The sequence below is a fragment of the Danio rerio genome, chromosome 17 (assembly GCF_052040795.2).
Source record: "Danio rerio strain M-AB ecotype USA chromosome 17, GRCz13ab, whole genome shotgun sequence".
Lineage (NCBI taxonomy): Eukaryota > Metazoa > Chordata > Actinopteri > Cypriniformes > Danionidae > Danio > Danio rerio.
The window spans coordinates 7,039,898-7,064,052 of record NC_141037.1 but is presented as its reverse complement, the minus strand read 5'-3'; the positions used below and the strand labels follow the sequence as shown (position 1 = coordinate 7,064,052).

At 35.1% G+C, this 24,155-nt stretch overlaps 1 protein-coding gene across 3 annotated transcripts in view; it reads left to right on the top strand.

The window, feature by feature from the left end:
- ephx2 (epoxide hydrolase 2, cytoplasmic) overlaps nt 1–24,155 on the top strand; it is a 63,624-nt gene that overhangs the window by 28,574 nt on the left and 10,895 nt on the right. For 2 of the 3 annotated variants that reach the window (XR_015512539.1, NM_001008642.1), the window contains 8 exon segments: nt 2,189–2,274; nt 3,505–3,616; nt 6,018–6,092; nt 10,665–10,707; nt 10,843–10,945; nt 12,711–12,780; nt 15,099–15,179; nt 17,776–17,834. Coding sequence is in view for 1 of the 3 variants with exons in the window: in NM_001008642.1 (NP_001008642.1) it covers nt 2,189–2,274; nt 3,505–3,616; nt 6,018–6,092; nt 10,665–10,707; nt 10,843–10,945; nt 12,711–12,780; nt 15,099–15,179; nt 17,776–17,834 (629 nt within the window). In the remaining 2 variants the exon portion in view is untranslated. 3 annotated transcript variants of the gene reach the window in all.

Genomic DNA, 24,155 nt, shown 5'->3' with positions numbered 1-24,155 from the left:
TCTAAAAGTTTGTAAAACATAAAAAGTAACTATGAAGTATGAACTATAAAGTTGAATCTACTCTTCTCTAAGTTCACCAGCCACTTACTTGCATGTATTTAGGGAGTAACTGGTGAATTTACATGCTGAATTCTGCTTGTTCTGCTATTATGAATGAGACAATCGCATGGCCGAAAGTAAACATGGCGACGACCATCTCATGTTATAGATCATGATTACTTGCACGTTTATGTGAACTGGTAAAATTTCTGTTTGAGATTTTTTCTTAGCCAATTCGCAAATTATTTAACTTGTTTTAAGCAATCACTTAATTTTGAGATGATTTTTTTTCTGAAAACAAGACATAATTTATTATGCTAATTGAGGTGTCTAGTATGTATTTTGATTTAAAGAATATTTAGATATCTGTATTGAATACAGGACAAAATTACTTAGTTTTTTATTTTATTATTATTATTATTATTATTATTCATTCATTCATTTATTCATTCATTTTCTTTTCGGCTTAGTCCCTTTATTAAATATTATTTATATAAATTATTATACTTTATAAAAATATATTACTTTGCCTTAGATTAAAAAGTTAATCAGGTTTCAACTAAATTTGATTATTTTTCAACTATTTTAAAAATGTAGCTTTACAAAGTTCATTCATTCATTTTCCTTCGGCTTAGTCACTTATTTATCAGCAACATGTAGTCTGACATGATTTTTTTAGTCAGACGTAAATACAACAGGGATATTGTGCAGTGTTATTGAGAATGAAGACTTCAGCGTGTGTCAGACTGGTCTGGGATCAGTGTGACGTTGAGCTGATTCTCTTCAGGCAGTGTTTGGCTGTCATTGTGCTGTGATGGAGGTCATTATCCTCTAATTAGCTCCTACAGTGGCTGGGCTAATCACGTAAATAAGGCAGAGAGAAACACAAATCATTCTGTGAGAGGAAGTGATCTGTGTTGTGCTTTAACTCTGTATGGGGGAGAAGAAAATAGGTCATTGTTTCTTTCAGACTGTTCTGCTGACTTTGCTTTAGTTTATAAAATAGACATATTGTTTTTTGTTTTTTTAATTTAATCTTGATGTATTCGACCAACATACAATTATTTATTTAATTTCAATTTTGAATTTTTTATTTATATTTGTTTGAAAGAAGGTATTATTGTACCACTTCTGTAATGCAATCTAAAAAATGTATGAAAAAGTACATATATATATATATATATATATATATATATATATATATATATATATAGACCATTTCAATGTGGTGATGTCATTGGCCCATGAACATTTCCTGCTTGTTATCAAACTATTTTATAACTGTAATAGGAGGCAATTCAATCATAACCTACTGTTTAAATAGCTATCATAACATTATTTATGAATATGTGGCACTTTTTGGGTTCTTGGAAGCCATATAAATTAAAAATGTAAATGTAATTAAATAAAAAATCTTTGTTAATGTTTACATCCCTCAAAATGGTCTGTATATATATTATACAGTTGAAGTCAGAATTATTAGCCCCCCTTTGATTTATTTTCCTTCTCTTTTTAAATATTTCCCAAATGATGTTTAACAGAGCAAGGAAATTTTCACAGTATGTCTGATAATATTTTTTTTTCTTCTGGAGAAAGTCTTATTTGTTTTATTTCAACTACAATAAATATAAAAAATAAGTTTAAAAATTTTTATGAACCATTTTAAAGTCAATATTATTAGCTATATATTTTTTTCGATAGTCTACAGAACAAACCATCTTTATACAATAATTACCCTAACGTAGTTAACCTAATTAACCTAGTTTGGCCTTTAAATGTCACTTTAAGCTGTATAGAAGTGTATTATTTAATCAATCAAATATTATTTACTGTCATCATGACAAAGATAAAAGAAATCAGTTATTAGAAATGAGTTATTAAAACTACTATGTTTAGAAATGTGGTGAGAAAATCTTTTCTCTGTTAAACAGAAATTGGGGGAAAAAAAGTAAACGGGGGCTTATAATTCTGACTTGAACTGTATATATACATGTGTGTGTGTGTGTGTATATATATATATATATATATATATATATATATATATATATATATATATATATATATATATATATATATATCCTCATGTCATGTTCTTTTGTTATTCAGCTGGTTGTGGTCATTTCTGAGCTTGTGTGTTTGTGTTCCGCAGGCCATTGCTCAGGTCACTCTGGTGGGCCATGATTGGGGCGGCGTTCTGGTCTGGAACATGGCACAGTTTCACCCTGAGAGAGTCCGGTATATTATACACTATTACAGCTGTTTAACGTATTTATATTGACTGTGTCCGATTGTTATTGTGTTTAGTGTAAAAACTGGACAAAATACATCCACCATGCTTCTATTTATTGTTTGTTTGTTTAATTGTACTTTTTGTGTCAGAATATGTTTGCATTAAGAGAGGAAAATGATTTAAAATGAAAATCATATTGAAAATCAGATTTGAACACATTAAAAGCAAAAACAAATAAAGCAATCCTAAACGGTTTATATATTATTTGAAAACTTTTTTCTTTTGATTTTGTACTTAAATATAATTTCGTTTAAATTTTTGCTGAAATATGATTTTCGTTCTGACACTTCCTTATGATATTCTGCCAGTTTAAAGGTTTTTTTTTGTCTTCAGATATTTCATTCTTCTGTGGGAGATCATTTTCCATATTAAACTTGTGAAGTGTGAAATTACAAGGAAAGGATGCAAGTCCAATCTTTGTGTACTTGATATTAAGAAAAAGCAAAATCATGTAGCGAATGTCGGCAACCACGGCTCCATTTTTAGATGTGTTCAGTTTCCTTCATTCACTCCGACATGGATTCGTAGCGTTTCAAAACGAAAACAGCCTCTTCAGCATTTCCAAAACTCTCCATTTTCAAGACTTAAAACCTTTGTGATAGTGTAAACTGAAGGCGTAACTTTAGCAAAAGTTACGTGTTTAAAAACTAAAACATAACGCCACATGACAACCTCAAACATTGTGCAGTTCTGAGTGTGCATCACACAGGTGAGTGGGCTTGACAAACCACCTGTAGAAAACACACTCTTTCATCTCTCCGACACTTTAACCAACAGTCGCACCAAGTTTTGCACATTTGCACTAGACACTTTCCTACAATCACTCCATATCTTAAAAAAACATTATGCATCTATGAAGTATGCCTCAGACAGGTGAGTGGGCTTGACAAACCACCTGTAGAAACACTGTTCTCTATGAAAATCACCTCTCCTTACTCTAGCTCTTAATTCTCTGAGTGCTAGCAGTTCCTCTGCATAATGATCACTTGTTTTGTGTATTGCCATTTCTTGTTGAATCGCTGAATGCCTCCTCAATTGTAAGTCACATTGGACAAAAGCATCTGCTAAAGGACTAAATGTAAATGTAAATATCCATATAGATGCAGAAGTTGTTATGCACAGAGAGCAGAAATGTCTACTTATCTTCTAATGTTTGTTATTTTGTTAATACGCAGAGCTGTGGCGTCTCTCAACACTCCTCTTTTCCCTGTGGATCCAAACACAAATCCGATAGAGAAACTGATGGCCATCCCCATCTTTGACTACCAGATCTATTTTCAGAAGCCCGTGAGTTAAATCAACACTGAATTATGTGTTCGTTGTATACATGTTATAAGTATAGTTCTGAATATATTACATCAAAAAGAACATGAGTAATCCTGACAAACTGTACATCAGTTTAAAGCTACGACACTCAAGCAGCTATTGTAGCTAGTTGTTTTTCAACGGGAAGCTTATAAAGAATGTATTTGCTATATTTGTGCAGTTGTACGGATAACGTATATAAGTTGATAAGATATAAGTAAGTAAAAGTAAGATATTATATAAGTTGTACAGAAAACGCTTGGATATGGAGTACATACTTACAGTTGAAGTCAGAATTATTAGCCCCCCTAAATTATTGAACCGCTTGGTTGTTTTTTCCCATAATTTCTGTTTAATGGAGAGCAGATTTTTTCAAAACACATTTCTAAACATAATAGTTTTAATAATTTATCTCTAATAGCTGATTTATTTTATCTTTGCCCTGATGAATAAATAATATTTGACTAGATATTTTTCAAGACACTTCCATACAGCTTAAAGTGACATTTAAAGGCTTAACTAGGTTAATTAGGTTAACTAGGCAGGTTAGGGTTATTATTCAAGTTATTGTATAACGATAGTTTGTTCTGTAGATTATCGAGAAAAAAATTTAGCTTAAAGGGGCTAATAATTTTGTCCCTAAAATGGTGTTTAAAAAATTTAAAACTGCTTTTATTCTAGCCGAAATAAAACAAATAAGACTTTTTCCAGAAGAAAAAATAATATCAGGCACACTGTGAAAATTCCTTTGCTCGGTTAAACATCATTTGGAAAATATTAAAAAAAGAAGAAAAAAAATTGGAGAGGGCTAATAATTCTGACTTTAACTGTATCATCGTAATAACAAAACATGCACGCATTCATTGCTGTACATCACAGTTTATTTTAAAGGATAAGAGTCCTCAGAACAACATCCCATCGAACACATTTAGTCCACCGTCGTTTGGATGAGACGTTAATCAGAATCAGTTTTATTGTGTGCTTCACACACACAAGGAATTTGTTTTGGCTACAGAAGCTTCCAGAGTACAAATTAAACGTATGTTTTGACAAAATATGTGTGTGTATTTTATATCTATGTTATGAATATGTAATACACACACACACACACTCATGCGTAAATAAAAAAAACCTACTTTTTTGGATAGATATTTTAATCAATATAAAAGTTGTATTATATCCATATATATATTTTATATCTAAAAATGAGTAAACATTTTCTTAAATATATGCATTGTGTATGAATAATAATTTTACACCTCACACGTACACTGAGCGGACACTATATTAGGTACACCTGTCCAACTGTTTGTTAATGCAAATTTCTAATCAGTCAATCAGATGGCAGCAACTCAATGCATTTAGGCATGTAGACGTGGTCAAGACGATCTGCTGCAGTTCAAAGTGAGCATCAGAATGGGGAGAAAAGGGGATTTAAGTGACTTTGAATGTGGCATGGTTGTTGGTGACAGACGGACTGGTCTGAGTATTTCAGAAACTGCTGATATATTGGGATTTTCACACACACACAGCTGTTTCTAGGGTTTACAGAGAATGGTCCGGAAAAGAGAAAATATCCAGTGAGTGGCAGTTCTGTGGGGACAAATGACTTGTAGATGCCAGAGGTCAGAGGAGAATAGGGTATATGCGAGCTAGTGTTTTTCCCATACTGATAAATTTCGGTGACCTGTTATTGTGAGTTTTTTCCATTTTATACGGTTCCTTTTACAGCACCGATGTTGTAATGTCATTAAAATAAATTCAGTTAAATAAAATTTGGCATTAATTTAGTTGCTCAAGCGTAAAACGAGACAAAAAACTGTTTACTCACACGCACCCATCAGAATCGGCAGGCTAGCTCAGAAGCTCCATTGAATATACTGGGGTAAAATAAATGCTCATATTATAAAGATATGGCGGGGGGAAATGTAATTTAATACAGTGCTTCTTGTACAATCTGAGACCCACTTTATATCGGATTATTTTTAAAGAAAACAGCCCTTAAACGCGCCGTTATTTGCATTGGCATACAGTTTGCCGGAAGCGCTTAACCCAGGTTACTGGCAAATTAAAAGTCCTATTAGCATGCCTCGGCATATACGCTATTGCTTGACTTGTTGAATCTATGCCATGAAGGCAGTTCTGAAGGCAAAAGTGGGTCCCATCTTGGTACTGATATATTGACTATATTATGTCAAAGCAAATTTTTGTTTTGGATGCGATTATTCGCGATTAATTTTTAAGCGCTAATTCTAACCTTAACAAATGTGTGGTATGTCTATAGTTAGTTGATGTTAATTGCATAAAAACGTCAAGTTATGTTAGCTAACTGGATTTAATTAATATTAAATTATGCATGTGTTTATATTTGTATGTTTATCAGGGTGTTGCAGAGGCAGAGCTGGAAAAAAACCTTGAGCGAACCTTCAAGCTGATGTTCATATCAAGCAGTGATACAGTAAGTCTTGAAGTTTCATTTTATGCTTTTTAAAATTCATTGAAATTGTTTATTTTTAGGCATTTTAATAATTTTTTTGTCACATACAGAGCTGAGAAAATAAAGTATATAAGTAATACTTTAACTAGAAAAATAGTAACCTACATTTTATTAGAATAAATAGTCACACATTAGTGTAAAAGAAACAAAATGCATTAAAAATATGAAGTTAATAAAATATTCTAAAATAATTTATAGAATTCAGTTAAGAATTAAGTCGTTATTAAATAAACTAAATATTATTCAAATACATAATTACAAAAAATGTATGAACTAAACAAATAAATGCAAATTTGCTCAAATCTAATAATAAAAATGTGTAAGCAAATAAGTAAATATATTTAAAAAATTATGAATATGCTACTATAGTAAATAAGGAGACAAACAATTAATAATGCAATAATAATACTATAATTAATAGAAAAAAATGTGGTAATACAATCAAAATATTAACAGTAATAAAATAATTCGTATTATTATTATTATTATTAACAACAACAACAACAACAACAACAACAATAATAATAATAATAATAATAATAATTAACTACAACAAAAGCATTATAATAGCATTGTGTGAGGCATTTCATATGTGATTTTTTTAATAATTGTTTTGTGAGTTTTTGGCTCCAAAACTATGTTGTAGTCATTTATGAATGTTTAGAAAAATAAAAAAAGAAACCCTGATTTTCTTTAGATAATAATCTTCCCTGCATCTTGGAAATAAGTTTCTGAAAATATAAAATAAATAATTAATAAAAAAGATTACTAGATTTTATAAAATATCTTTTATTTTTAGTGTATTTATTTATTTATCTAATATCAAGGCTACAGTTGTCTTTTCTTTCTTTTTTTCGTTTGTCTAAGTAGTAATAATAATACAAAACCCTTCTTTGCATTTGACTAAAATATCTTAGTTGTACTCCATCATTTCATAAGTACAACATCAAGATTTAACTTACTAGTTTGTACCTATTGCGAATCGTTGTGAATCATGACTCTGCTGTATCCTTACAGCCCTAGTTATAATCCATGTTGCAAAATCAAACAATGTTCTGGAGACAAATCCTGCCGTGGTCTGCAGTGTGTGTGTTATCTGTGTGTTTACTGTGTTCACGAACGCTCAGAAAGCAATGCTGGTGGAGATCAGAGAATGAAGCGGCATCATAATGAGGGCCAGGTAAAGCCTGTGACCCCGCACTAATGAATCTCAGACTCATCGCTCACTCTTTGGGCTCATAATGACTGCGTGGGCTGCGGCATCGGGTCAGACGAGATGCTCTAGACACAAACACCCATAGAGCAGCCCATAAAGCCGGGAATCACCATAGGAGACACCAAAACGTTTCCCGCATTCACACGCATTACTGCCATTCATCTGCAGCCATCTTTCGGATGAGACGTTAAACCGAGGTCCTGACTCTCTGGGGTCATTAAAAATTCTATGGCACTTCTAGTAAAGAGTAGGAGTGAAACCCTGGGGTCCTGGCCAAATTCCCTTCATCTGCCTATAACCATCATGGCCTCCCAATCATCCCCATCCACCGAATTGGCTCTATCACTGTGTCTCCACTCCACCTATAGCTGGTGTGTGCTGAGCGCACTGGCGCTATTGTTGAGAAGGGGTTTTAATAAATAAAATACAGACATTTCTAATTATGTATTAAATTTAAATATATATATATTAAAAGTGCAGTAGGTGATTGTCTTCAGAAGCATTGTTTGTTGTGCTGGTTGAAAGTCTCTTCACAGTCTAATAGTATTGATTAAAGTAAATGATCTAAATGTGTTTATATGTATTTTTATATTTTGGGTAAGGCATAAAACTAAAAAATTTTCATCCAATTAAATAGAGTCGGGCCGACATCTCTCATAATTCAGATAAGTAGCTCACTCTGTCTGTCAGCAAATGCAGATTTGAACAGCTGCGCAGTCATTTGTACGCAGCTCCGCCGACCGCGGCATGTTCACGAGAGAGGGAGAGAAAGCATGCACGCCAGATCGGTAAAAACCTGCTTAATCAAAACTTTTTAAAAACCTGAATCAATATTGAAGTTACCATTGCACGCTGGAGAAAGGATGACACAATGTCTGAAGGATTTCTCTCAGGTAATGCTCTGTTTTAAGTGAAGTTTTTAAACTAATTTCGAGAGGAGCACGTGATGTAATTGACTGCAGCTGGCCGCCTATCTACACTCATTAGTTAGCCAATCAGATCTATCCTAACCCACTATAAGTAGCCTAGCTAGATATTACTCCCTTATCTTCGTTTTCCAAAGAAACCCACCATCCACCCCCTTTCTCCTCCTTTTCTCCTTTACAAAAAAGGGGAGCTCTCGAGAACCACCTGATCTCGTACTCCCCTCACATGCTCTATGGACCTGGCGGGAGCCCTGGGCTCAACTATCTCCGAGCTCAGGGTTCTCTCCCGGGACAGCATGCCAAACCTGCTTACAGTTGTCAAGCAATATCTAAGTGTGAACTCTTGAAAACAGCTTTAGCTTCACACAGAGCTGATGTAACGTTAGATGTTGTTGTCACAAATGGGTTATATCTTCACAGAAGTGTTGTTCAGCCACTAAAATATTCCTATGAAAGAGTGATAAGACTATTTTTAGTTTCATAAGGACCTTTTACAGCATTGATAATGTAGATTTGAATTAATTTAACAACAAAACACAAGTAAATACCGCTATTCCGCCTAGTCTCTCCCTATATTGTTTACCATGCAAATCTAATATTCACTCTGAAATAGCATGTCAGTTTGGCTTGCACGCCGCCGGACAAGTACTAGTGGCCTTTAACACGTGAGAGGGTTCTTCAGCTGTGCTCCTGTTTAAGGTGGCATGGCTCTAGATGGCAATGAAGGGACTGTGATTCAGAGATTTATGCTAAGCTGTTAGCATTGTGGAAGATCCCCTACTGCACCTTTACATAAATTTAAACTAAATAGTAAACCGGGAAGCAGAAAAGCATGTGAACAATGAAAAGAAATGGGAACATTAAAATATAAAAGCAACATCTTTACAATATTAATAAATGCTATAACACAACATAAATTTATACTTAACACTGTTAAAGTTAAATGAAAATGTTATACATTTACATAAAAGCACATTTAAAATATGAATAAATACTATAATACAGGGGTGTCAAACTTGTTTTTGCTCAGGGGCCACATGGAGTTAAATCCGTTCTCAAGTGGGCCGGACTGGTTAAAACAATGGGGGGAGGGGGGAGGGTTGGGTACCACGCCCAATTTTTTAAATGGTACATTTTCATATTACTGAACTCGAATGAAATAGCCACTAAACTGACAAAACGCAAAATAGTTCAATTTCCTCGTGAGATCCCCTCAGTGTGCAGGGCTTCCCACAGTTTGGAAATATACTTGCAGCGGTAGCCGGATTGAAAAACACCTTTTTCCCACAGCACATAAATGTGATTTTTAACTTGATTTTTATTTATTATGACACTGTTTTACACATTTTCATTTCAATGGGTTAAAGTTATTTTAAAAAGGCTGTTGGAATAATAGAAATCCACTATTTCACTTACTTTTATGCTATTTAGGAGCCATGTGCACCCACTGACAGGTAAAGAGTGCTCTGCTCGCTCGCTCTCTCTCTCTCTCTCTCTCGCTCGCTCTCTCTCTTTCTCTCTCTCTCTCTCTCTCTCTCTCTCTCTCGCTCTCTATCTCTCTTGGAATGACATTTACAGTATTGTCAAAGCATTTTTGATATGTACAAAGTATGCCATACATTAACATCATTAAAGTAATAAAATATACATCAAATGAGAAATAAATATCAGAAAAAATGAATAAAAATAGACATTATTGCTAAAAATTATAATAATTACTAGAATAAAAAGTGGAGATTATTTTAATAGAGCAAATTAGTTGATTAGCCGTTCCTAATGGTGTACAAATATGTTGCAGCCATTATAGATGTCATTTTGGTCTCTCCGAGTATAAAGTTTATCGGAGTCGTATCTGAGTAATGATTACAGGCTTCTGGATCAGATGAAATTAACAGTTTGCTATTGCGCCTTCCTGTGGACACAATTGAAACAGCAGTCGTGGGCCGCATTAAATTTGTTTAATATAAATATATTAAGGCGAGGCAGTGGCGTAGTAGGTAGTGCTGTCGCCTCACAGCAAGAAGGTTGCTGGGTCGCTGGTTCGCTGGTGTGGATGTTGCGGCTGGAATGGCATCCGCTGCGTAAAAACTTGCCGGATAAGTTGGCGGTTCATTCCGCTTTGGCGACCCCAGATTAATAAAGGGACTAAGCTGACAAGAAAATGAATGAATGAATGAATAAATATATTAAACTACAAATATAAAGAATGTTAAACCTAAAACTAAACCGACTAAAATAAGCGAAAGAGAAAAGTGATACTGCTAAAGCTTAAACTACAAATAATATGAAACAATACAAATACAAGGTATAAGATATTAAAACTAATACTATATTACAATATTGAGTATTGTTCAAATATATACTGAGAAACTTTATTTTTATAATCTGCAGGATGGATTTCCTAAGTTATCCCCTGCTGGAGTTTGTCAGAGAGGTAAATACATCAAACTATAACATTTTCAGTTTTTGATTTGTCTGCATCTTTTACTATTGCAGATGCGCACTTTGCAATATGGATATGTTTCACTGCTGTTCAGGTTGTGATTTGCTCAGCTCTGCTGTTTCTCAGGTGGATTGTTTGTTGGGTCTCCGGATGATCCTCCGCGCAGCTCCATGCTGAGTGTGTCTGCGCTTCAGTTTTACACAGAGCAGTACAGCAAGAGCGGATTCAGGTACACCGAGAACATGAGCTCCTCGATCTGTGTGCTTTTTGTACTTCTGTCTTCACGCTGCAGAATGTTTTTTGTTGTCTTGTCATCAAGTGACTACTATTTTCTTCCAGTAGTTAAGTAATGTGTGCAATGTAAAATATTCACAATAGAATTAAAAGCTTCAAAATGTCCTGAAACAATTTAGTTTCTTGTGTGTAAATAGAATAATATGCGTAATATTTAATTTAATGTTAACTTTATTAAATTTTACGTAATTTATCAATGTATTACTTGTTAATTGAATTAACTATATGCGTATGAAAAGTGTGTATGTGTATACAGTAGGGATGTAACGGTATCAGAATTTCACGGTACGATAATACATCGGTATGAATGGGACGGTACAATATTTATTGAATAATTTACAGGAAAAACAAAACTAATGAAAAACTCGGAAAAAAAAGTGCCAAAAGTGTTTATTTACCTTAGCACTGAACATATCAGTGACATACAAATTAGCCATCTATCTGTAAGTTTCGAAACAGGAACTTCAATTTTTCAATTTTAATAACAAAAAATTATTAAACCATGTAAATAAAATAAAGTTTCAATTTAGTATTGTTGAAAACTCATCACATTCAACATTTAATCACCCACTTACTTAGATAGAGATGGGTTTTTAAGGAAAATTATCATATAACTATAATCTGGTAAAAGCTGGGATCTCTGGGCATTTACAATGTCCCCTGCAACAGAAAATAACCCTCTCATTTGGGACTGAGGTTTCTGGGACAGAGAGATATGATTTAGCCAAGGTTGACAGCAGTGGGTAACGTTGTGCATTGTCTTTCCACCACTTGAGAGGACAAGCCATGAGTGAGATAGAGGTCTCTTTGCGGTACAAGTCAATGTCTGCATCAATCTAACAAGTGTGCTGTATTCTGCTGTCCCCACGACTGTTATTAGTCGTAATCCCTGACTTATATTTCACCACAGTCTGGCAGTGCCTGCATACTGTTTTTTTTTTGTCTGTCACCTTTTCCCCTTTTTCATATCTTTTTAGAAAGAAACCTAAATGCTTCCACACATTCGATTTAAAACCCGCTTTAGGTTCGATCATTTCCAGCTCTTTTTTTCCCCCGCTACTAGCAGCACACTCCATTTCCACATTACTGGATCTGTAGCGACAATAGAGCGCAAAGGAAGATGGCCACGCCTAGGCTGATGGGATCTGTAGTTCCCGCTACCTGCCGTTCACTTCATTCACCTAAGCAAACTTTTCTCAGAAATATAGTTTTATTGAGTCATGCGCCTACGGCAATATTGAAAAAAATTACTATTGCGGTATGACGGTATTTACCATATTGTTACATCCCTAGTATACAGTAGTCTACAAGGCAAGTAGAAGCTTTTGATCCCATTCACACATTGACTACTGTGGTGCATATACTCGGATATTGATGCTGAGGATATCATGCTTATTCTTATTTACTATAAGCAACTAAAATTAAATAAGGTTTACAAATAAAATGCCAAAAGAAAATGTCAAAAATGTGAACTAAAATTAAAATGAAAACAAAATTTGGAAATAAGGCTGAAATCACTGCAGATTAATTATTTCTTCGATTATTAATCATCTCTGAATGTGACCGAATACATGATGAAAATGAACATGTGGATGTGCGTCTGAAATGTCAGCAGTGTTTTGCGATGGCAGACTGTGTGTTTGTGTGTGAACTGAAGCTGTGGTAATGAATGCGAGCTCATGCATGTGTTTGTGTCTCAGAGGTCCACTCAACTGGTATCGTAACTACGAGAGGAACTGGCGCTGGATGGTCTCCAGACCGAGAGCGAAGGCAAGTGACAGAAACACACCTGTGGCATATATTCTCCACAGCAGATGAAGGCGCAGCCATCAGAGGATTACTTCACTCACATCAATATATTCTAATAACTAGCTCACCCCAGATCAGATCAGTTAATTCTTTATTTCATCAGTTAAAAAGAAATGAATGTTTTTGAGGAAAACGTGCAGTATTTTTCTCCATACAGTGGACTTCTGTGGCGCTGTTATGAAATTCTGTTATATTCACTGGGAAATTGATACAAATATTAAGTTTCAAAAGGAGGTGTACTAATTTATGCTGAGCACTGACTGTATATTACTATCATTCATTCATTCATTTTCTTGTCGGCTTAGTCCCTTTATTAATCCGGGGTCACCACAGCAGAATGAACCGCTAACTTATCCAACACATTTTTACGCAGCGGATGCCCTTCCAGCCGCAACCCATCTCTGGGAAACACCCACACAAACATTCAAACACACACTCATACACTACGGACAATTTAGCCTACCTAATTCTCCTGTACCACATGTCTTTGGACTGTGGGGGAAACCGGAGCACCCGGAGGAAACCTACGCGAACGCAGGGAGAACATGCACATGAACATGAACTCAGAAACGCCAACTGACCCAGCGACCTTCTTTCTGTGAGGCGACAGCACTACCTACTGCGCCACTGTAGACCATATTGTAGACCATGTCACCATATTAGTTCAAGTTCATTTATTTATAAAGCACATTTCAAGAGTTCACACTTAGCTGATGATTAATTATAAAAGCTTGTTTGGCATGCTGTCCCGGGAGAGAGCCCTCTGAGCTCATGAGATCCTCGAGCCCAGGGCTCCCTCCCGTTGTAAGGCGGGAGGGGAGTTTGAGCTCAGGTAGATCTCGAGAACTCCCCTGCTGTAGCAAGTGAATGCTCTTGAAATTAATTACTAACTAGAAGCGTGTCTATGTTGACAATTTGGATTGTTCAATTGACTTAATTGCAAGTTTTTAGGCGGTGGGAGGAAACCGGGGAACCCGGGGGAAACCCACGTGAGCACGGGGAGAAGTGCAAACTCCACACAGAAATGTCTGCTAGTTTTGGTAAAGCCAGGAACCAGAGACATTCTTGCTGTGAGGCGACAGTGCTAGGTACTGGGCCACCGTGTCACCCATCTAAGAAGGAGGAGTAGGGGAGGAAGGGGGGACTCTTCAGAACGAAGATAGCAATGGAATAAACCCCAGGGTATTTATAGTAGTTTAGGAGTCATCTGATTGGATCGTAGTGAATTAGATAATGCGGGTCAGCTGCTAGCAATCATAAGCACGTGATCCTCTCGAAATTTGTTTATACATAAACTTCACTTAAAAGCAGACCAAAGTGCTGTACATAAGACAAGATAAAAAATAAAAAGATTATATATAAACACGAAATAAAGCAAGCCAGCGAAACGTCTGTAAAGATGTCAAAAATTAGCGGTGGAATGAACTATTAAAATAATCTTAAAAAGCCAAGCCAAAAAGGTAGGTTTTAAGAGGTGATTTAAAAGTGGATAATGATGGAGCCATTCTGATCTCAAGGGGCAAGGTGTTCCACAACCGAGGACCCGCCACAGAGAAAGCTCTGTCCCCTCTACGTTTTAGCCTAGATTGTGGAACTGACAGAAGATTCTGCTCACTCGACCTAAGAGATCTCACAGGAGTGTAAGAATGAAGCAGCTCAGCGAGATAGAATGGGGCTAGATTATGGATTGATTTATAAACCAGTGAAAGCACTTTAAAATTCTGAATTTCACAGGCAGCCAATGAAGGTCTCTTAGAAGAGGGGTAATGTGGTCATACTTTCTGCAATTACATAAAAATTTAGCAGCAGCGTTTTGGACCAGCTGAAGGCGAGAAACCTGGGATTTTGACATGCCACAGTAAAGTGCATTGCAGTAGTCTAATCGTGATGTGATAAAAGCGTGGACAGCCATCTCTAGAGTGGTGGGATTTAAAAAGTGTTTAACTTTAGACAGCAGACGTAGTTGATTAAAAACTGGAGCCAATAACCGAACTGATCTGCTTGTCGAGTTTTAATGACTCATCAAAGATGACACCCAGATTGCGGACACGGGGCGTGCTGAAGGCAGATAAGCAGCCCAAATCTAAGGCAAGAGGCCTGAATGTTTTCAGTAGGACTGAAGACAATGACCTCTGTTTTATCCTCATTTATATTTATATTACTCTATATTAAAACTAAAAAAGCACCATATCACTGTGTTGTTTATTTCATTCAGTTTCTTATAATTGTCATGTGCGATTCTGTAAGTAAATATCAGTTAAACCGCTGTATTTGCACAGATCCTGATGCCTGCTTTAATGGTGACGGCTGGAAAAGACCCTGTTCTGCTGCCAGCGTTTGCCACAGGGATGGAGAATCTGGTGAGTGAAATCTCTGTTCTTTTATTATGTCAAAGAAATAGTTCGCCCAAAAATAAAAATATCAGTGATTATTTACTCACCCGTTACTTGTTTCAAACCTTTATGAGTTTCTTTCTTCTGTTGAACACAAAGGAAGATAGTTTGAAGAATGCTGAAATACCTGTAACCATTGACTTCCATAGTATTTGTTCTTTCCTACTATGGATATCCATGGTTACAGGTTTTCAGCTTTCTTCAAAATATCTTATTTTGTTTTTAACAGAAGAAAGAAACTAAAGGTTTAGAACCACAGGATGGGAGAGAAAATAGTGCGCAATTTTTAATTTTTGTGTGAACTATCCCTTTTGATGCTGCATTCATTCATTTTCTTTTTCGGCGTAGTCCCTTTATTAATCAGTGGTCGCCACAGCGGAATGAACCGCCAACTTATCCAGCATATGTTTTACGCAGCAGATGCCCTTTCAGCCACAAGCCATCACTGGGAAACATCCATACACACACATTCACACATACATACACTACAGACAATTTAGCTTACCCAATTCACCTGTACTGCATGTGTTTGGACTGTGGGGGAAACCGGAGCGCCCGGAGGAAACCCACGCAAACGCGGGGAGAACATGCAAACTCCACAGATACCCCAACTGACCCAGCCGAGGCTCGAACCAGTGACCTTCTTGTTGTGAGGCAATAGCACTACCTACTGCACCACCGCGTCGCCCTGCTGCATTTACATCATGCTAAAATCAACAAACTTACAACCTACAGCCTTTAATTAGTTCTCTGAGTGGCTCGCGGGTTTAGACTCACAGTATTTTAAGTATATGGCAAGCTGTGAATTACATGTTAGTTTGTTAATACTTTAGGGTGGGTTTCTACGGAGACCTAGAAGGGATGTGATGGTGTGGAAAAAATAGGAAGGAAAAAAACTGGGTGGGAGAAAAAAAGCAGAGTGATAGTAAAACATATATTTTTTTAAAGTTTTTGCGTTCCCTCGCAAAGATGTTTTGCGTTATCTCGTTATAATATTTGCTGAAATTATCCCGTATTTTGCCATTCTATCCCACTATCATCCTATCATTAAGTATTGCATTTTTCTGATATATATATTTATAATCGTGAAAGCACGCTGAATTTAACATAAACATGTCTGCATTCACTTTCTTTAAAGCTGTGCGTCGATTGTTGCCCTTCCTGTGTTTTTGCAAATCAACCAGACGCAGTTGTGACACTTTTTGATAATCTTAAATTTGTCACACTCATGCCATTTGCACATCCTCTTCTTGCGTAAATCCACCAGAGGGCGCAATATACACTTCCGACTATCTCACCCACCCCCTTCCCTAAACCCAACCGATAGTGTTTTCAAAAGCAATCTAAAAAAAAAAAAAAAGCCATCACAGCTGTGTGATTTTTACCATGTTTTCAGATATTAACACACTTCAGTCTGTTATTTAGTTTTTTGTTTTTGCTTTACCTGGGGTCTGTTCTTCATACCTCGCTTAAATGATCTAAGGTGATTTGGCAGATCCTGGATCTTGTAATTCAGGATAAAGTAAAGTTCACAAATCAGATTAAAACGTCTGGATGAACGGATCTGAGATCGCTGCTTGTGTTGTGAAGGACAGATCTATCAATCCTCATAATCATGATCTGCAACCGATGATTGGCTAACAGCACAGCAGCATAATGACATCATCTAATTAATATTCAGTTATCCATGGGAGCAAAATTACACACAATTAGCAGTAAACAGTTTGTTAAATATGACAGACAAAAGTTGCAGGCTTTACACTTTCATGCCTCAAGAGTATTCATTATGTATATGTTCTCTCTCTCTCTCTCTCTCTCTCTCTCTCTCTCTCTCTCTCTCTCTCTCTCTCTCTCTACACACTATTTTCCCAAGTTTATATAACTACTGTAAGAAAATATCAGCATTTGGTACATACTTTCAGTATTATCTTTGCTCTAACTGACCCAATCTAATTCTGTTTATATGAAATGAGCCTGCTCCCTAGCAGGTTTGAGCTACCAGAACTGTTGCTATGACAACAACTCTCAGATGAGTTTTGAAGAACTAAACAATCCTGGATCGTGTCAAATACGTCAATCCACGTATGAAGAACAGACCCCTGGTTTCTGGAACCGCTCTTCGTCTGACTCAAACCCCGTTGGGACCCCGCAAGGTCCACACTACTCTGTATCCCAAGTCCATTGGCGTGTGCAGTGAGCTACTGGGCAAAATGGTAACACTGGAAAAGCTTTCTATGTGGAGGTCAGCTAGTAGTGCAAAAATAAACAGAAGCTGTCAGCTGTGTAATACCACCCCATAACGTTTGTTTCTCTCACAAAATGCAGCCAGACATAGTCCTAGGTACATATTTGGTTTGCCAGAAATTTTAGACCGGGGTACGTATCCACAATGAGCCTGTGTTGGAAATTTCACAGAAGAACAAAAGATTTTGTGATCTAACGTTTTCACATTAGTTTCAGTTGGTCACTTTTTGTCATGTTTGACCAACCTGCTTAGTTTGGAAATGACCTTACATGTTATAACCATCTACTGCTATGTTAAGCTGATGTTTTCTGTCTACAGATCCCAAACCTCAGCAGAGGCCACATTGAGGAGTGCGGACACTGGACTCAAATGGAGAGGTGAGGCTGTGCTGTGGATTTCTTGTCCTGTATTTCCATTTAGAAAGGACTCACAGTTAAGTCTGCATTATTAGCCTCCCTGTAGTTTTTCCCCCAATTTCTGTTTAACGGAGAGCAGATTTTTTCAGCACATTTCCTAACATAATAGTTTTAATAACTCATTTCTAATAACTGATTTATTTTATCTTTGTCATGATGACAGTAAATAATATTTGACTAGATATTTTTCAAGACACTTCTATACAGCTTAAAGTGACATTTAAAGGCTTAACTAGGTTAATTAGGTTAACTAGGCAGGTTAGGGTAGTTAGGCAAGTTATTGTATAACGATGGTTTGTTCTGAATACAATTGAAAATAATATATAGCTTAAAGAGGCTTATAATATTTACCTTAAAATGCTTTTAAAAAATTAAAAACTGCTTTAACTCTAGCCAAAATAAAGCAAATAAAATTTTCTCCAGAAGAAAAAATATTATAGGAAATACTGTGAAAATGTCCTTGCTCTGTTAAACATCATTTGGGAAATATTTGAAAAAGAAAACCAAATTCACAGGGGGCGAGTCATTTTGACTTCAACTGTATATCAGTAGTAAATATCTTGAGTTATGGGATATTACTTACGCAATGTTAAATTATATACCGTGGATATATTTCATCCCAAAATTATTATTATCATTTTGAATAAAATAAAGTGATCATTTTGCTACACGGTGTTATTTTAATTAAGAATAAAAACAGGTTATAAACAGGTTAAAAACAGGTTATAAAAATCATATGTTATATCAAATTAGATGATATAAATTATAGATGTTTTGTTTGATGTCTTTTATTTAAGAAATTAAAAAAAAAAGTCTTGAAATATCTTTGTAAAATGCAGGTTTTTACATTAAACTGAATTAATTTCTATTATAAATTAATTATTGCCAGGGCTTGACAATCACCAGCCACTGTGGCTAGTAGATTTCCAACATTACTAGCCACTCACCACTAGCCACACTTTTGTTGTTGGAAAAATATATTATATATGCATAAATTTGACTTTGACATGCTAAAATCACTTGATTTTGATTTTGTGTTCTGTCCACATGCCTCATTCATTTCAATTTTTGTGTGTCGTGTATGTGAGTTTGCTCAGTGTGCATGAGCAAACAGGTTGCATTGCTATTAGTTTTCATTTTACATGACTTTTCTGGGCTCAACATAAAGGATTTACCAAATTTATCTTTGACCACACCAAAAATGAATGAATAATTATTTCTTAACCCCAAATTTTTAATGCGTTTAAACATGCTAAATAAAGCGGCAAACATGCACTTTTTAATAAATTTTTTTTTTCTTAAATTTTCTTTTTTTTTTTTATTTAAAAAAGAACTATTGTCATGTATCTAAAATAAGGAATCTGTCCTGGTTAAGGGTCCCAGATCACCAGTTACTACACATAAATGGGAAGTTAATATCCTATTAAAGCAATGTTATTGTGAAAAACTGATAATTAAACCATATTAACTAAAATAATTGTTGCGTTCTCTATGCACGGTTGTTTCGCGCCAGTAAACGGGAGCGTGCGTACATGCACTTTTTAACAGTCGCGCGCATCACTTCACCCGTGCGCGCGAGTGATCATCCCAAGGGCGTAGGTTTGCGCTTGACATTGGTGGGGACTGGGGACGAGTCATCCCCGCCAAGAATGAATATTGTTATTTATATATATATATATATATATATATATATATATATATATATATATATATATATATATATATATATATATTAATTATATATTTTATATATTGCTATTTATTATTTAACTGCTATTAAAATGTATCATTGAGTTATCCTCTCTTCTTACAATTTATTAAGTTAAATTAAATAGTCATGCGTGTAGCCAAGGGGGGTCAGGTGGTTTGAAAGACCAAAAGTTGGATTATTATTATTATGTTAAAATTTATGTTAGACACGTCCCCACCGTCCACCCTAAATCTACGCCCCTGGATCATCCTCTCATTCGGTATTCACCTGCTTTCTATTGTTGGCGTGAACGCAATTACTTTTGTCAGTCGTGTTGCTTCTCAATTTTGCATGCATATTGGACCATCCTTATTGTTGAACCCTGCTTTTAAGAATTATTATCCGGGAATTTTTTTTCAACCAGCCAAAGTGGCTAGTGAGAGTGCCTGTCTTACCTGCCACCGCTGAAATCTACCCGCATTTGGCGGGTGTTAATGTAAAGCCCTGATTATTACATCACCAGAAGCGCATGTACAAAGACATTAGACATTTCAAAGATATTTTAAGGTATTTATATTTACAATGAGGACAATTAAATATAAGACATTAGTCTCATTTCAGAAGTGTTGACATTAAGCTCATATAGTGACAGGTTTCATGTCTGAACACCTCTAAAATTACATGCTGCTTAAATGTCAGCAAGGTATCAGCGATACTGGCTTTTACAGGAAATTGGACACTAAAAAAATAATTGACGGACTGTCTGACCTTTAGCACTGGAGTTCACTCATAGTTAAATGAGAAGTTTAATCACTGATGGGATAAAATGGGTTAATGTGATGTCAGGTTATGTTATGCTAGATTGTATTCTCATGTGCCGGCCGTGAAATGGCCTACAAGTCACTTTATGATTAATGATGCATGCTTGCAATTTACATTTACATTTATTTGTTCGTCGTTCTAGAAACAGATCCTGTAAATTAAATGTTTATTGTGCTCATTTTATAAATTACTAAGTCATATTAAAGAGATTAAAAAGTCATAATTGTGAAAAAAAAATATCTGAATAAAAACATTTTCAACTTTGAAATTTTGAACTAAACAGATTTATTAATAATAAATAAATAAATAATTAATCATTTAGTTACTGAACATTCCTAGTTATAGAAAGAAAATACGATTAAAAATGCATGTGAAATATTGCAAAAAACGACAGAATTTTATATATTTTTGATTCTCGTGATTTTTCCTCTTTTATTTATTTTTATTTAATATTTTTTCCTAATATAAAATATTAAATAAGATATAACTTTCTCTGTATTCATCTATGTAAACACACCAAAAACAACATTAACAAAATAGCATTAACATTAACAGTAAAGCTCATTCCCAGCCACTAGACTTTTCTGACAGGGTATTCGAGTGTGATTGCTTGTCAGAATGTTGTAGGGTTGCTGTACAGGAGTTATGATTTTGGATTATAGATCACGAAGTTTAGTGATTTTTATTTTAGCATTTTTTTAAAGCCTGATGGTAAAACATGAACACGGCTATGAATATATTTAAACATGTTCTTGTTTGTTGTAAAAAATGGTAATAATGACAAAAAATACTTCTTACCTTCCGGGTGCAGTGATTCTGCCGTTGTGGCTAGTGTATTCTGGGAAATTTTCTTACCCCTTGGTTTCAAGTGTGGTCCTGAAAAATCTTCATTTGAAGGGGTACCCACCCCTTCCCCTTAGCCCTACGCCTTCCAGCTAAAGAGAATTGGGACACCATTACCCATTGGCGTGAACGCGCTTAACGAAGAGTCGGGGTTAGGGGAAGGGCTGAGGGGTAGAATTGTGATTTGTGATACCACCATGATGCCATGATTATATCTAGTAAATCATATTTGACTAGACATTTTTCAAGACACTTCTATTCAGCTTAAAGTGACATTTAAAGGCTTGATTAGGTTAATTAGATTAACTGGGCTGGTTAGGTTATACGGCAAGTTATTGTATAATGGTTTGTTCTCTAGACTATCCCAAAAAATTTATATATATATATATATATATATATATATATATATATATATATATATATATATATATATATATATATATATATATATATATATATGTATATATATATATATATATATATATATATATATATATATAAATGTGTGTGTGTGTGTTTAGTTTTTTTATCTTTTTATTATTATTATTATTCATATTTTATTTATTATTATTATTATTATATTAATTATATATTTTTTTCTTACATACATTTTTATTTTATTTTTTAATTTTACACATATTTTTTTTTTATTTGAATGAAATATGATCCTGATATGTTTTTGTCTTGTGTCTCTTATTAAAATCATGAAGATGACATTTTTTCAAATTAATTTTTTTTATTTGTATTTATTTATTCTATTATTTATTTATTTATAAGTACATTTTTCATACAATTTATTTTATTTTATACATATATATCCTTTTTTTTATTGAGATTTAATATGATCCAGATTAGTTTTTGTCTTGTGTGTCATGTTCAAATCAGATGTAGATCAGCTACAAATTTCAGTGTTAATAGCTGGTTCAGAATGTTTGTGTCAACACAGTCAAAGCAACAGCACAGATGATGATTTCCTTCAGACTGTGGTTCACTGTCACCCACAAGCTTTTCAGAGTCTGCTTTAAGCTTTTTTGTTTTAAGCACTAATGTGAAAAAGTGAAGCACAGGTTACACTCAGTTTTTCAATGAAGGATAGATGAGATTCAGGGTCAGGGCAGGTTTAGTGATTTTACAGCATCAGTCAATCACATAAATAACAGTAACAGGACGCTGGCGGAAAGATCCGGCTCATCTCAAGGTTAAACCTCCATATAGAGAAAAACACTCCTCAGATCTGGTGTGATTTAACACACTGCAGGTGAACACAGTAAAAAATGAACTAACACAGCAGTTATTACTGGACTTTACAGGTTGATTGATTGCTTTGGCAATCGTTTTTGCTTTACAAGTTTTTTGTTTGTATATGCAAATGAAGTATTATTTAATTAAACATGCTTCATGAATTGCATACATTTCTAAAAAAAATTTAACATTGGATGAAATCATAATAATAATTTAAAAAGCAGACTACGGTCAATGGTTTTTATAGTGAAAATGCTGGGTTGCTAGTTGTTTTAACGCTGGGTCAAATATTGATAAACCGGTTAAAAACTGTGATGTAGATCAAACTGAAAACAATTAACCCAACATTGGGTTTGACCATATTTGACCCAACTTTGAGTTACAACAACCCAGCATTTTTTAGTGTGTACAGAGAACATACTGTGAAAAGACAGAAGGATTTTTAAAACATTTCAAAACCAATTTTAATAAAAAAAAAATAAAAAAAAGTTTTGTGTAATCAGGCATATTCATTCATTCATTAATTCATTCATTCATTTAATTATTCATTTTTCTTCAGCTTAGTCTCTATTTCAAAGGTTACCACAGCAGTATGAACCACCAACTATTTCAGCATATGTTTTACACAGCGGATGCCTTTCAGACCGCAACAAAGTACTGTGAAACACCCATACACACTCATTCACACTCACAGTCATACACTACGGCCAATTTAGCTTATTCAATTCCCCTTGCGCATGTATTTAGACTGTTGGGGAAACCAGCTGTTGGGGATGGTGAATGCTCTTAAGAGATAACTACTTACTAGGAGCATGTCTATGGTGCAGATTTGGATTAGTCAATTAACTTAAGCTGCATGTATTTGGACGGTGGGAGAAAACCGGGGAACCCGGGGGAAACCCTCGTGAGTACGGGGAGCACGAGTAAACTCTGCACAGAAACGACGGCTGGCTTGGTTATGACTAGAACCAGAGACGTTCTTGCTGTGAGGCAACAGTGCTAACCACTGGGCCACCGTGCCACTCATCTAGGAAAGGAGGAGGAGTTGGGGTGGAAGGGGGGATTCTTCAAAATAAAGATGGCTGTTATATGAAACTTAGGGTATTTATAGTGAATCATAAATTGGAAAATGCTGGACCAACCGCAAGCAATCATAAGCACGTGATCCTCTCGAAATTAGTTTATAAATAAACTTCACAAAGTGGATTCAGACACGACTTTAATGCTTTTGCACCATGTGCTTCAGACTTTGCGTCTAGACCGTTAAAATAGAGTCTATTTTGGATGTTTTCTTTCCGCTAGACAGAAAATAAAAACACCACAACAACCAAAAAACTTAAAATCTTAATTTACTGGTGCATAAAATAAAGCATTTTAGTCTGTAGTGTCTCTCCTTATAGACATTTTTCGTGGAACGCAAAATTACCCATTATGCTTTGCGTGTGTGCGCAAAGAGAATGCGAAGAACTTCCGGTCGGCAGCTGATGCGTGTAAACAGTCACATTTGGACAGCTTTGAAACGATAGTTTTAATCTATTTTACCTGCTTTTATCCTCTTTGAACTAATACTGTTGTCCATCAGCACCATCTCCTGGACTGATCATTTAAAGAAATGCGATCTAATAGGATGGAAAACAGCTGCTGTGAGGCGTTTTCCCCTCGTTGTCAGACGGCATCTTCTGCAG